The sequence below is a fragment of the Triturus cristatus genome, chromosome 6 (assembly GCF_964204655.1).
Source record: "Triturus cristatus chromosome 6, aTriCri1.1, whole genome shotgun sequence".
NCBI lineage: Eukaryota > Metazoa > Chordata > Amphibia > Caudata > Salamandridae > Triturus > Triturus cristatus.
Window position 1 is genome coordinate 1687395970 of NC_140589.1, and position 15313 is coordinate 1687411282.

General features: G+C 44.8%; 1 protein-coding gene across 3 annotated transcripts in view; it reads left to right on the top strand.

Annotated features, from left to right (window-relative positions):
• RPS6KC1 (ribosomal protein S6 kinase C1) overlaps window positions 1-15313 on the top strand; it is a 479254-nt gene that overhangs the window by 127937 nt on the left and 336004 nt on the right. For 2 of the 3 annotated variants that reach the window (XM_085612893.1, XM_085612896.1), the window contains one exon: window positions 346-708. In XM_085612893.1, coding sequence (XP_085469019.1) covers window positions 346-708 — 363 coding nt within the window. The remainder of the gene's footprint in view (window positions 1-345; window positions 709-15313) is intronic. The other variant, XM_085612895.1, reaches the window with a different exon arrangement.

Genomic DNA, 15313 nt, shown 5'->3' on the forward strand with positions numbered 1-15313 from the left:
TTTCTACACAGCTGTGTAAGATGACTTAAAGTACTGTCATGGAGGATGAGCATGGCCATTATTGAATCTGCTTTTAACATTCTAGTTGTTTTAGAGATAATGCATTATGTCACTTTAAATGGACTGTTCGAAGCTAAGGACTTTATGGTCAAGATAAAGGGAAATCACCGAAATGCGTCGGCCTTTCTCTTACACAATGACCCAATCGCCAATGTTGTAGAACTCTATTGTGTTAAATTTCTTAAAAATAAAAAGGACTAACTCACTAGGTAAAGATTTTTAATTGTTTCCATTTCTATTAATTTAAGTTGGTTTGAGGATAAAACTTGTGTTTTCACTTCACAGGATTCTCCAGTGACAGTGATTTGATCTCTTTGGCAGTGGATGTCGATTCGGTGACAGAGTTAGATGATGGAATGGCATCCAATCAAACTTCGCCCAATAAAGCTTCTGGATTCAGTCCATCCAAGGAACTGATCGCAACAGGATCCTCCACTCCTGAACATCAGCAAAGCAAACTTAAAGTCGGGCGGGAGAGCCGAAGTCTGTTTTCGGGCAGCTTGAAGCAAAGGCTAAGCAAACCAGATTACTTGCAGAAAGCAGGAGAGCTAATAAAGTTAGCCTTCAAGAAGGAAGAAGAAGAGGACTATGAAGCTGCCTTGAACTTTTATAGGAAAGGGGTTGATCTACTTTTGGAAGGTGTTCAAGGTAAGACTGCTACCCGCTTGTTTTTAGTATTTCAATATTTTGATGTGTACTTGAAGAACTCTGTTTGATCATTTATTTTCAAAGGCCACCCAGACAATTTTTCTATTTGAATAGTGTGCTATTGTGATTAGTTTGATGTGCTTTTGGTTCAATTAGGAAAGAAATTATCTGCCCTTGTTTTAACCAGCACATAATTTTCCATTGATATTGAGTTAGAAAAATACTTGTTACCACTACTCATACTCTAAATTTCTATCTCTTGAGAATTAAATATGTGTAAAATAATAGTTTTGGCTCGAGTCACATCTTTCTTTAGATGGGTTTTGTTATACCACCTTTTATTGGTCATTATAGCAACAATATAAAAACTTAGCATTAGCTAATTAACCATGATCCGAATGTTGATGCACCCACTCCATCCATAGCCTTTCAACTTCATTCAGTTCATTAGAATGTTCTTCTAATTTCGGCTGTACTTGAACAGTACTGGTTTCCATTCAGACCATATTCATTTTTTTCGTACGTTGATCAGTCTTTTAATTTCTTCTCATTCTTCTTCCTTCATTGACAAAGCCACCTTGATTCATACAGGGGCCCAACAGACATAGACACTTCCTGTTTTTTTAAGATGTTCTGCCTGCTGGTTTTAGTAATCAGAGCGAACAAATGACTGAAGCTGGACAAGGTATACTAGCTGCAATATGTGCACGGGGGCTGAAAGCATAACTAAGGCGATGCTATATATGAGGACTGGCAATCCTTAGGATACATGTTGTCTACCCAGTGGAAGGGTGTGTGGCCGAACTCCGCTGTGTCTTCAGTGGTGCAGGTTTTTTTTAGAAACCTACTCTTTCATTCTGAAACTTGCCTTTTAACCTGATACCTATGTAGCGTGAGAAAGCAACTAAAAACCCAGCTTTTAAAATATGCTAAACTGTTTCCACCTGAGTGACACAGATTAATGCTTGTACTATGGGTTTCCGTATCTTAGCCTTGCATACAAATCAGATGAATATGTACCATCCTTCCGCTCTGCTTCATATCCTTGTTTCAGTATCCAACGTTGAAGCTTCAAAATATACACAGTTTGGCACCAACATTCTGAGGGTGCTAAACCACTATCTCCAACATTGGGATTTCTTCTTTTAAAGTCCCTGCTCTTTTAACCAGCCATGATTCCTCCTGTGATGCTGTGTGGATTAGCCACAGTATCACAGCAAACAGGATAACCACATGTTAAAGGCATATGTGGAATAAACTCCCTCTGAATTTGAGGCAGTGCAATTCCCTGCTCGAATTTCGCAAGGAGCTTAAAACCTGGCTGTACCCCAAAGTTTAAACCTGTGCCGCTCCCCTGACCCTCCCTCTGTCCCCCTTGGTATGTTTTCTCCAGTCTAAAGCGCCAGGATGCCCGTAGGGTGATAGCTGCGCTATATAAGTTTCACATCAATCAATCAATCAATATGAGCTGCAGATTACACACTTGTGCATAGATCGCCATCTGGTGTTGGGCCCGGATGTTTGCAGTTGTTTTTCCTCTTGGAAAGTCTTTGAAAGTCACAAGGTCGTTGACTCCTCCTTTGGATCGTATTGCGCATGGGCTTCGGCTCCATCCTCAGATTGTTTTTTTCCGCCATCGGGCTCGGATGTGATCTTCGCGCTCCGGTTCCGAACAGCTTCCAGTTCTCCAATCGATGCGCAATCCTCACCCTAATTCGTGGTATTGTTTCGATCGCGATCTCCACACTCGGCGCGGCTCTCATCCATCAAGACCTTCGATTCTAGTCGTCGACTACAGCCTTCGGGCCTACCCAAGCTCCGGTCCTGGCTAATGGAAAGGACTCCCTTCAAGAAGTGCCCTCGATGTGGGTCCAAAGTCCCCCACACCGATCTTCACGAAGTATGTAACCTCTGCCTCTCCCCTGAACACGAGGCTCGAGACTGTCCGGCTTGCAAGTCCTTCCGGTCCAAGAAAACCATTCGAGACCGAACGGCACGAAGAACCATGGCACACTCGTCGACGGCGATTCCCGATGAAATCTTTGGAGAAGGCGTCGACGCTCCAGAAGAACACCACACCGACGAGGGCCTCGTCAGCGCCTCCGAAGCCGACGATTCAGATGTGGAGGACATCAATCCGGCACAGAGGGTCGTGAGTACCGAACTACCCCTCCCCCACACCCTCGATGGCACCGAAAAAGGCTTCGGTCACGCCTTCGCCTCTGGGCCTAGGTAAGACCAAAGACACTGCTTCCCACACCGCACCTTCGGGACCGGGAAGAAGCCGATTAAGTCTTTCGGCGGCTCGGGCTCGAGCCAGCCCACCGTCAGTGCCGAGAAACACTCCTCCGCACCGACGCCGAAAAAGAAAATGGCCTCCTCGGCACCGAGCTCCATACCGAAGCACTCCGCGCCGAAAACCAGCTCCAGCTCCTCGGTAGCGACACCATCCCTGGAACCGACCAAAAAACACAAGGCCATCGACACCGATATCTCGAAGCCGAAAACCATCTCGGCACCGAGTAAACAAACCGCTCTTTCCAAACCGCATAGTTCCAAACAGCGGACTAGCACAGACTCTAAAACCAGAAACCCAACGGCCCCGATGCCTTCGGCGCCGACGGACAAACCACCCTCAGAAGAACTCTTTACACCGGATGCATTACAAAAGACATTGATCAAGGACCCCAAAACCGGACACTTGATGCTCAGCATCAAAAAGAAACAGCTGGAAAAACCTGCCCCAGCTCCACCTCCAAAGAGGAAGGACTCTGCTACCTCCACTTTCAGAATGCCTTCACCACCTCCTCCACCCCCTCCACCGTCCCCTCCTCCACCTTCTCCACCCCCACCTCATCATTCTCCAACACCCTCTCTGGATGATGATGATGATGATAATGTCTATGATGTCATAGGGGACGTACCCCATGATCTACCTACAGGGGACCCCACTCCTACAGGCTCCCCAGACCCATGGGACGACTATAACATCCCTGACATTCCTAACGTCCCACAAGATGATCTCTACCCTTTGAGACCATCCCCACCAGAAGACTCATTAGGGTTCAACCACTTACTCCAGGGGGCTGCACACTATCACGGGGTAGATCTCCATACCGACCCCGTGGAGGAGGACTTCCTTCTCGATACATTTGACACTACGCACAGGGCCACCTCCATACTGCCCATGCTCAAAGGAGTTATTAAACACGCGCTGGAGGTTTTTAAAGACCCAGTCAGAGCCAGGGTCATTAAACCGCGCATTGACAAAAAATATAACGCCGCCCCTACAGATCCCTCCTACATCAGAGGGCCAGCACCACTAGATTCCCTGGTAGTGTCTACAGCACGAAAGAGGGCCAACTCCCAAGCGTCAGGCGAATCACCACCACCTGACAAAGAGTCAAAACTCTTGGACGCATCCGGCAAGCGCACTGCATCACAAGCTGCCAACATATGGCGTATCGCTAACACACAAGCGCTACTAGCAAGATACGACAGGGCCCATTATGACGAACTAGAAGCCATAATGCAACACCTCCCTGACAAATATAAAAATAGGGCAAACAAGTTAATTCAGGAGGGCAAAACCATCACCAATACCTCCATCCGTTGTGCCCTAGATGCAGCTGACACCGCCTCCAGAGCCATTAATACCAGCATCCTCCTCTGTCGCCATGCCTGGCCAAGGATCTCAGGTTTCAAACCAGAAGTACAAGCTTCCATCCTGAACCACCCCTTTGACCAGGAACATCTGTTCGGTCCAAAAGTAGATGAGGCCCTTGAAAAAATGAAAAAAGACACTGATACAGCAAAGTCTATGAGAGCCTTACAATCACACCCTCCCAGGCGCTTCTTTTGCCGCTCTTCCTTTTGGAGCACATCCAGAGGCTACTCCTCTGACACCGCTTCCACTTCATATAAGGCCCCTACCCAATCCACCTTTACAAGGGGTTACAAAGAGGCGGCTACAGAGGCAACAATAATAAAGGCAGACGCAAGACAAACACCGCCCGCTTTGCCTCCGCACCTACCCAATGACTTCCCTCCACTCCCCTAACACAAATAATTCGGTCAGGCTACTGCCTAGAACTAATATATACCCCCCCAAACATTCCACCCAGACAATGCCCAATGTCACAGGAACATCTAACACTACTAAAGCAGGAGGTAATCTCCCTCCTACAAAAAGGGGCGATAGAACACGTTCCTACCAACCAACAAAATATGGGGGTCTACTCCCTATATTTTCTCATAGCAAAAAGGGACGAGACTCCACGGCCCATCCTAGACCTCAGGCCCCTAAACAGATACATACACTTAGACCATTTTCACATGGTAACACTTCAGCAGGTACTTCCACTGCTTTCCCACAACGATTTCCTGACCACTTTAGACCTAAAAGACACCTATTTTCACATTCCTGTGCACAACGCTCACAGGAAGTTCTTCAGATTTGTAGTGGATGACCAACACTACCAATTCAAAGTACTCCCATTTGGAGTCACTACAGCACCACGAGTATTCACCAAGTGCCTAGCAGTAGTGGCAGCACACCTGCGAAGACAACACATCCATGTCTTCCCAAACCTAGACGACTGGCTGATAAAAGCCAGCTCATACAACCAGTGTGTACAACACAGGCACGCCACTATCCAGCTACTTCACAAACTGGGCTTCACAGTAAACCACGCAAAGTCCCATCTACAACCATCCTACATAAAACAATACCTCAGTGCCACCATAGACACCTCGAGCGCTAGCCTACCCCAGTCCGGCCAGGATTACAAGCATTCAGGCTCTACGCGCAAAATTTATGACACAACACTCCCTTCCAGCTCGAGTGTTTATGCAACTAATAGGGATGATGGCCTCTTGCATATTCATGGTACCTCACGCAAGACTCCAGATGCGTCCTCTCCAAGAGTGCTTAGCGCGCCAATGGAACCAGGCCCAAGGTCAATTAACAGATCTGGTGTTGGTAGACGGTCGTACCCATCGCTCTCTGCAGTGGTGGACCACCAAAAACCTTTCCAAAGGGCGACCGTTCTTGGACCCGGTTCCTCAGATAGTACTGACATTGGACGCATCGCTCTCCGGCTGGGGAGCTCACCTATTACATCACACCATGCAGGGCAGGTGGACACCTCAACAAAAGTTACTCCACATCAACCATCTGGAGTTGCTAGCCATCTTTTTAGCCCTAAAGTCTCTTCAAACACAGATTTCAGGCAAGGCAGTCCTAGTCCGCACAGACAACATGACAGCCATGTACTATATACAAAAACAAGGTGGCACACACTCTCCACAGCTCTCTCAGCTAGCACAGGGCATATGGAGATGGGCCATAACCCAGAACATTTTTCTCCTAGCCCAACATGTCCCAGGAGTCCAAAACACCATAGCAGATCTGCTCAGCAGACAAACACAACAACTCCACGAGTGGGAACTCCACCCACAAGTTCTTTACCTGTACTTTCAAATGTGGGGGCATCCACAGATAGACCTCTTCGCCACCCACGAAAACGCCAAATGCCCAAGCTTTGCCGCCAGATATCCACACCCATTGTCCAAAGGCAATGCGATATGGATGAACTGGTCAGGCAGATTTGCATACGCTTTTCCGCCTCTCCCACTCATTCCACTAGTAGTGCGCAAACTAGAACAACACTCCCTCACACTAATCCTAGTACCTCCAACTTGGGCCAGACAACCGTGGTACACCACACCGCTGGAACTATCCATAGTACCGCACCAAAAATTACACCTCTCCCCACACCTCTTAACCCAGAACCATGGAGAGATCAGGCACCCGGACCCAGCCCAGCTCAACCTTGCTATCTGGCTCCTGAAATCCTAGAATTCGGTAACCTAAATCTTCCCCCTGACTGTATGAACGTCATCAAAGAAGCTAGGCGACCCACCACTAGAGCGTGCTACGCGGCTAAGTGGAAACGTTTTGTTGTCTATTGTCACAACAATACCATCAATCCCCTAGATGTGTCCATTCAACACATCATAGGCTATTTACTACATCTACAAAGATGCAATCTAGCCTATACGTCCATTAGACTTCACCTTGCAGCCATAGCAGCTTATCTACAAAACAGGCAGCACCTATCACTCTTTAGAGTACCTGCCATTAAAGCCTTCATGGAAGGCCTTAAAAGAATAATTCCCCCCAGAGTGCCACCCTCACCTGTGTGGAACTTAAATATCGTTCTCACCAGACTAATGGGGCCTCCCTTCGAACCTCTACACAAATGTGAGCTTCAATTCCTAACATGGAAAACCGCTTTTCTTGTAGCCATCACTTCCCTCAGAAGGGTCAGTGAAATACAAGCACTTACCATTCAAGGACCTTTTCTCCAAATGCACCAGAACAAGGTTGTTCTCCGTACCAACCCAAAATTCCTCCCTAAAGTTATTTCTCCCTTTCACCTAAACCAATCTGTAGAACTACCAGTATTCTTCTCACAACCACAGACGGTTGCAGAAAGAGCTCTTCACACATTAGATGTCAAACGAGCCTTACTCTACTACATAGAGAGAACACAACCTTTCCGTAAGACCAAACAACTGTTTTTCTCTTTCTCACCACCACACAAGGGCAACCCCATCTCCAAGTCGGGGATAGCTAGGTGGATTGTCAAATGCATTCAGATTTGCTACCACAAAGCAAAACAAACGCTATCCGTTCCCCCTAAAGCCCACTCTACACGTAAAATAGGGGCTTCAATGGCATTTTTAGTGAACATCCCATTAGATGATATCTGCAGAGCAGCGACATGGTCAACACCGCACACTTTCACTAAACACTATTGTGTAGATGTGCAAACTAAGCAACAGGCTAGTGTGGGCCAGGCTGTGCTCAGAACATTATTTCAAACCACTGCAACAGATACGGGTAGTCGCCACTAAGGATGGGTACTGCTATATAATCTATGCACAAGTGTGTAATCTGCAGCTCGTATGCTTCGAACGGAATATGCTACTTACCAGTATGCATCTGTTCTTGGCATGTAGAGCTGCAGATCTACACACGCCCACCCGCCTCCCCGGCTGCCTTTATCTGTTCCAATCTATCTTATTTAGATACAACACACATAGGCATCTTCGCTGTTATTACTACGCTCCATCTTTCCCCGCTGGCGAAAAACAATCTGAGGATGTAGCCGAAGCCCATGCGCAATACGATCCAAAGGAGGAGTCACCGACCTCGTGACTTCCAAAGACTTACCAAGAGGAAAAACAACTGCAAACATCCGGGCCCAACATCAGTTGGCGATCTATGCACAAGTGTGTAGATCTGCAACTCTACATGCCAAGAACAGATGCATACTGGTAAGTAGCATATTCCTTCTGAGGGCTAATGTGAAGTCATAGGATTTGGAACTGAAAACACGTCCCCTTAAAACTATGCTGGTATTTTTTATTGGATGGATGGATTTAGGCCCAGATCTATGTACTGGGGTGAATGTTTGACATTGTGCAGCATTCTGTCCATCAATTGTTCTTTTTGCATTTGTCACCCCGAGTGAGACGGGTATGCTCAGAAGTGGGCCCGTGCTCTCCATACCATTGGAGTCACGCTAGCCTGGCTGATGAGGAGTGATACCCCGAAATTGGTCCTAAGGTGCTTGTTTCCAGTCCAGAAAGGACCTGGTCTGGCAATTCGGCTGGACTGTTACCATGGTGAACAAGGTCAAGAGAGATTTACATATGGCTGGGTCTAAACTGGAATGGCATGGGGAGCAAAAACAATGATGGATTTGGGACCAGATCTATGTACTGGGTGAATGTTTGACATTGTGCAGCATTCTGTCCATCAGTTGTCCTTTTTGGTATTTTTAATTTGCTAACACTGACCACCCTCTTTTGCTTATTGCATATCTCATCTTCTCTTATATGCAACCTTCCAAAGCAGTTGCTGCATAAAAACAATGAATACTATTTAATACTGATTGTCTATAGTAGTGTATAAGAAAGTGTAAATGTTATGAAAGAGACTGAAGTATTATACTTTACACATAACTCCCTGATATATTAGCGCTTGTATACGTCCCGTCCTTTAGGCTATCATCACTAGCTTCAGCAATTTGGTAAAGCACATCTGGGTTGATGACAGCTGCTGTAATGTATTCCCGATCAAATGTTGTAGACTATGAAAGGTTCTGTGTATAATCGTAAATCTGCTGATCTACATAATGGTGCCAGAAATCTCTGGTCATTTATGTTGTAGCCTTGACTTTATATTCTTCAGTTAGTTGATGTACCCAACTGCTGATGCAGTGTTCGTCGTGAGAAGGATCTGTGGTCCCTGTTTGAAGGTAGGAGTTCCACTGCAGAGAAACCCACCAGAAGCTCTAGACGAGTGATTTGTAATCTCAGTTTTGAAATGTATGTGGTACTTGTAGAAGTCGGCCCAGTGCTGTCTTCTATAGTTGTTTTCATAATTCCAGTTACTCTCTAGTATTACACGCTTAAGTGCATAGATAAATAGCAATTTTCACACATTTCTACATCAATTCATATTATACAACATTTCCAGAGACAGTATTATTACAAGACTCTCACATTTAATAAATTAACTATTATTGATCATAAGAATTCCATTTATGTATAATAATGTTAAGCGGTTGTCTCTTTGTTTCACATGTTGATTGGTCAGTTGTCTTTTATAACATTTTTACTAGTAATTTTACACTTCCCTGCCTAGCAAAAACTGCTGGATGAATTTCTTCCATGTTTAGACCAGACGATTGCTTTTGGCCTTTGCTTTCTGGGATTAGATTGGTGTAAAGTAGTTCAGCTGTTTTGGGACTAGTTTAAAGATACAATTAGGATATCTTGTTGGTTGGGCTCAAGGGCTATTTTCAAACAGATATTTGGATCTAAACTTGAATTCAATTTACTGTAGGCTTTTCTTCAACCAGGCATTTCATGGAGGGATGCCTCTTTCATGGACCTTTTTCAGAAAAAAGAGTCTGCAGCCATGTGAAGGCATGTTGAACTCTTCACTGCCTTGGTAGGATCAAGAGCATCCCCAATAGGTGTGGGCAATACTTCCATGTCTCTCTTCGCCCCCTGGAAAAAAAACAAGCTTACGATGAAATGTGTTGTAGCCAGTTTGTGAACATCATTACAGTTCCTGATTAATGATGACACTTTACTACCTTGTAAGAGTTCTGTCTCTTCATGCCATTCATATTTGCCTTGATGATTTAATGTGGGATTCCTTCAGTCTCCTGACAGCCTCTGGCACTACTGCCACTTTCCCCTTGCAGCAATTTCACTGTAAGGCACTTCTGCCAAGCCCCAATGATCTCCTGACTTGGAATCTTCCTCAGCAGCACTCGCATAGTCCCCCACAGTAGACAACACTCTTTGGCTACACTGCTCAACCACACAGGCTTGTAACCTCTTACAGAGTGACCGAAAGACAACAAGAGCCCCACTGCCAACTCTTCAAGGCACTACAGCCGGAATCGTCCACAGGACTCCCCTTATCATTAGGGTTCCCAGCAAGTCCCCTGTTTAGTGGTGTGGAGAGAAAGTCAGGGAGCTCGTGTCAGCCCTGGAGAGAGTTTGCGAGGCTTAGAATACTCTACAGGAGTGTGTGCGCGCCCCCCTTACTCCAGAAAGGGTTTAATCAGCTTCTCCAGTCCTTCATCTGATCTCTACAGGCTTCTTCTCAGCTCTCCCACCCTATGCAGGGGATGGAGTTGTAGTGTCCTGTGGTTGGTGGAGCACCCAACCTGGTGGTGAGTACCTCAACATTCATCCAGCCTTTACTACCAGGAAAGGAAACAGTCCGCTCTCTGTCCCACTCCTATGCTCGATTCTCGGTATGATTCAAAATGTTACCTCCTTCTAAAATGTGGGCACATCTCTTTCTGAACTAATTTCTGCCTGCTCATGCCTACTTTTTCCTTCCAAAATTGTTTAGTGAGACCCATTGAGAAGCAGCGCCAGCAATTTGGGTCTTTCCATGATCAACTCCTGGGAACATCCTATGCTGTACTGAATGATGATATGGCGATTTCAACCATTCCTCCAGTGGATCATGTTTAATCCTCCTGGAAACTGCATATTGACAACAGGTGCCTTGTAAGTGCCAGCTTTTGCAGAACAGTAACTATCTCACTCAACTGGGCTGTTCAAAATACAAGTCTTATTAAGGCTGTTTCACAAAGTATGTTAAGGAATCCAACTTTGTCAAAATATATCTGGAGTCCGGGTCCAAAAATGTATGGACAAGGCATCGACTCTGTTTCTTGAATCATGTTCCAATCTAATGTTGCAGTGTAAACTCCCTATAACAGCAAGTACATAAAGTGGAAACATTGCACACTTAACCAACAGGAAGTGGTGCCCTGTCAGTGTCCATTTAATCTGACCAATGCTGACTGGGCCTCATCTGTCAAAGTGTTACCTTTTCACAGAGGCTAGGCTGCGTCACACATCAGTTTTGTTCTTCCTGCACTTGTGTGTGTGTGTGCTTCATGCGCAACCTCCTTGGAACAACCTAGCCTCGCATACCCAGGGACTGATCTTATTTTAAAATGTGGGCACTGGAGGTTGCAACTGATAACTATTTAGAGTTACATTAGAGTTGGTGAAACGCTTTTAAGGATCCCACGCCACAGCAGAAGTCTGAAAAAACAGAGGTCCAAAAAGAGAAAACAACTCATGGTTTTCTTGCTGAATATATTCGTTTCTACTGATAAGGATATTATGGCTGCATCCAAAGGTTTGTATGATATATTTAACAGAGAGAAGGGCTCCCTGTCACCATATGATGTACAGTTATGTAGGTAGATGCACTCTTCCAGTTTGGCCACTAGAGAGAGAGAAGCTATTCATTTGAGAATGACATGCCGGCTGCACTCTACTGTTCAAATACTCACCAATGATAAACTTGCAAGTGTGTATGGTCTGCAACCTGATTTTATTCATCTTGAGTTTTTGCTTAATTATAATCTGCAATTGGTCATCTGAAGCATGTTAGACCGGGAAGGAGGCGTGCTTTGTGGGGGTGACTGGGGATGATGTAGGCATGTTAAAGATAATACGTCTGCACCAGCCTTAGTCTAGAGGAAATCTTGATCAGGTGGGTAGCCGTAATGGCATCACGCCAGACATAATCTTCCAGCTGTCCTACCCATTCCTCTCATTAAGTCCTCCTATGTGTCAATGTGTAGGGATATTTAAGGAGCAGCGAGAGATATATCTGGAATATACCCTCTTTTTGACAATGCACCCATCTGGATTTTAGCCTCTAGGGGACTGAATTCAGGGAGTGTCGTGTCCGAGGAAATGTGCACCCTCAGTGCGTGCCGCAGTTGAAGATATTTATAAAATTGTGTATGTGATAGGGCATATGTCAATTGAAGTTCTTGAAAGGTACATACCAGGGCGCCAGACCAAACATCCGCCAGCAGGGAAATGCCTATGCTATCCCAAAGGTTAAATCCCTTAAAGTCAACTGTTTCATGCAACCACTTCCCCCTGCACAACTGGGTTTGTTGAGTTCATTTGGAGTCCCAAATGGAATGTTGACTCGCAGCACCCCGGATGAGAAAAACCATTTGGGTAACATCTGGAAGGGAGTCTGGCGCCATACAGCATCCCCAGCACAACCTCGAACCCCAGTGAGACTACTTCCACCATATACGCGGTGTCCGACCACCCCCCATTAAATCAGTCATTTATGACCAGGATCTGAGATGCCAAGTAGTAGAGGTACAAATTAGCCATGCCCAACTCGCCATCATAAGGTGCCCCTTGACACCTCGTGAGAGCCAGCCACGGCTTGGACATGTGCCATAGAAAGTACGTCTCCAGGGAGTCCATCTCCCCGAACCACTGTCGAGGAATAAACTGCATTTTATAGTTTTTGGTCTTGTTTTGAACAGATAAAATATTGGATATTTTTCTAAAACTGGTGTGGTGTCCTTTTGTAGTGTTTTCACTGTATTACTGCTGGTTATGGCCAAATGCTTTACACACTGCTTCTGTCATAAGCCTGACTGCTCATGCCAAGCTACCAAGGGAGTGAGCAGGGGTTATTTTAGAAGTGTTTACCCCTTATTCTGGCTAGGAAGAAATGTCCCTACTTGGACAGGGTAACAACCTGCCTACTAGAGATTCCTATTTCTAACATTGGTTGTCAGCGGTGAGGATATAACTTGCGTTTTGCACTTGACCTACAGTAATTGGTGTACACTGCTACCATATACGTACGTTACGTACCACATACTGTTTTCTTTTTGGTCTGTTTTTGTATTCCCATCTTTTTTTAACTTAAACTTTATACTGCATCATGCCTGATTCTGGTTTCGGGTGCTCTCAAGCCTCTTATTATGTAATGAGTGCCAATCCTTTGCCATCAGGATGCATACACAATAAAACACATGAAAGTGTCAATGATTTTGCTGATATTACTAAAGTGAAACATTCTCCATTTGTAAGCTGTACGCACGCAGGCATTTAATTGTCACAGCAATGCCGACTTACCCATCACATTAAAACTCAAATTCTGCTGGATTGAGGGACTATATCCTGGCCAGTGGGACACAGACGTAGAAGTGTTGCGTATGAGCAAGTTAAATATTCTGGTCAAATTGTGGCATTTTTAACTACGGATAGGAGTCCATACATAATGGTGATGCTGTAAAGGTATGCAGAATAGATTAGTTGCTACTGATAAGGCTATTATGGCTGCATCCAAAAGTTTGTAGGAGCTACTAAACAGAAAGAAGGACTCTGTCATCGAATGATGTACAATTGTGTTGGTAGATGTGCTCCTTCAGTTTTGTCATTAAAGCCAGAGAAGCTGTCATTTGAGAATGACATGCTGGCTGAAGCGAACTCTACTGAATACTCAGCATTAATAAACTTGCAAGTGTGGATGGTCTGCTACCTGATTTTGTTCATCTTGACTTTTTACTTAATTATAATCTGCAACTGGTCCTCATAGAAGACCACATGCCCCAGACACCAAAAGCTGGAGGTTGAATGCACGGAGTCACGCTAAATAACTGAACTTGGATCAGTGTTCCCATTAGGCCATAGTAAGGATGAAGAATTATTTGTCCTTGTTAATTAAATTAGCCTTTGGTTACTTTGTGATAAGAAGAGCCTTATGCTCTTCTACTTCCCCGCCCCTAATGGTAGAATAATTGAATATAGTTTACAAACGTAAGGTCACCAACTTAGGGTTTTGTGCGTATATGTAATACTGTGCCACCTTTCTCTGTTGTATGTTCTCTTGCTATTGGATACTGTTCCTGGGCTTAAACTCCTTGATTTGTACATGAGTTACTAGAACTGTTAGAAAGTGGGACTTAGGAACAGAATGTCTGCATTTTGGAACACAGTCATTAGGGGGTTCATGAAGACATATTTTGATCCACTGTTGGTTACATTACCAATATGTTTCAGACTGATGTTTTTCATTACACAATTTTGCTAGGAAATCATGCTCATTTGCTTTCTATAGCATTGCATCGAAAATAGGAGATATAAATAACAACATGATTGTTGGTCGTTAGAAAATGGTTATATAAATTAATACGAACATGATAATCTTCAACAATAATTATTTTTTCAATAGTGGCAGTTTTCACTTTGTTCTTTGTTGCTCTTGCACAATCACATTAGTGTTGAGATGTATAGTTTTGTTGTTTCATGTTTGTCACTGTTGTACAACAATTTACAGGATACATTGCAACACAACGGGTTGCCACACTAGATGTGAATATGACCTCGTTTGTGTTACCAATAGTGAGTCAATATTTACGGGTATTATGCTGCATTTTAGAACATACAAAAATATTTACTTTTACTTGCCCCCTGGACTACCAGCATCAGTTCCCTTTGTGAAACGGCAGAAACACACACACACTCTCTCTCTCTCCCCGCTCTCTATTTCTGCCTCTCTCCATCTACCTTTCGATCTCCTCTCTGTCTCCTCCTTGCCTTCACTGTGTAGGAGACTAACAAAGAAACAGCAGTGCGGGAACATTCTGTTGAGACCCACTGATGCTCATCGTAGGGCTTGCTTCTAAAATTGGAGTGGAAGGAAACCATTGCAGATTTGGACTCTTTTTGTAGATGACCAAACAAGTCAATCCATCTTGAACAAGATGGAGCCCATGCTGGAAGGCCTTGTGTCCACCTCTGAGGGCACCCACCGGCCTTGCTTGCTGGTTGCAAGCGGATGAGAGCCAGAGTCCTACTGCAAGGCTCCCGGCACTGCCATAGTCCACCAAGGACACGTAGGGCTTGCTCAACACTCTTAACCTCATAAGCCCACCACCACGAGGAGTCTAATGTGTAATTAGTCTTTAAAAACCAAGATAGTCCCACTGCCTGATTCCAACTAGCGCCGAGTGTAGTTCTTGCGACTGCGCAGACGTGAATTGTCCCCAGTTTTCGGTAGAAGTGTTTTAACTGTGAAGCTATCACATTAATACCAACTTATCGGATGCCAGAATAAACGTGCTATTGGTTCTTCAAAGTAATAAAAAGACTAGACCATTTATTTAATGTGCACTAATGATGTTACCTGTAATGAGTGTCTAAATCAATATCATAGAAG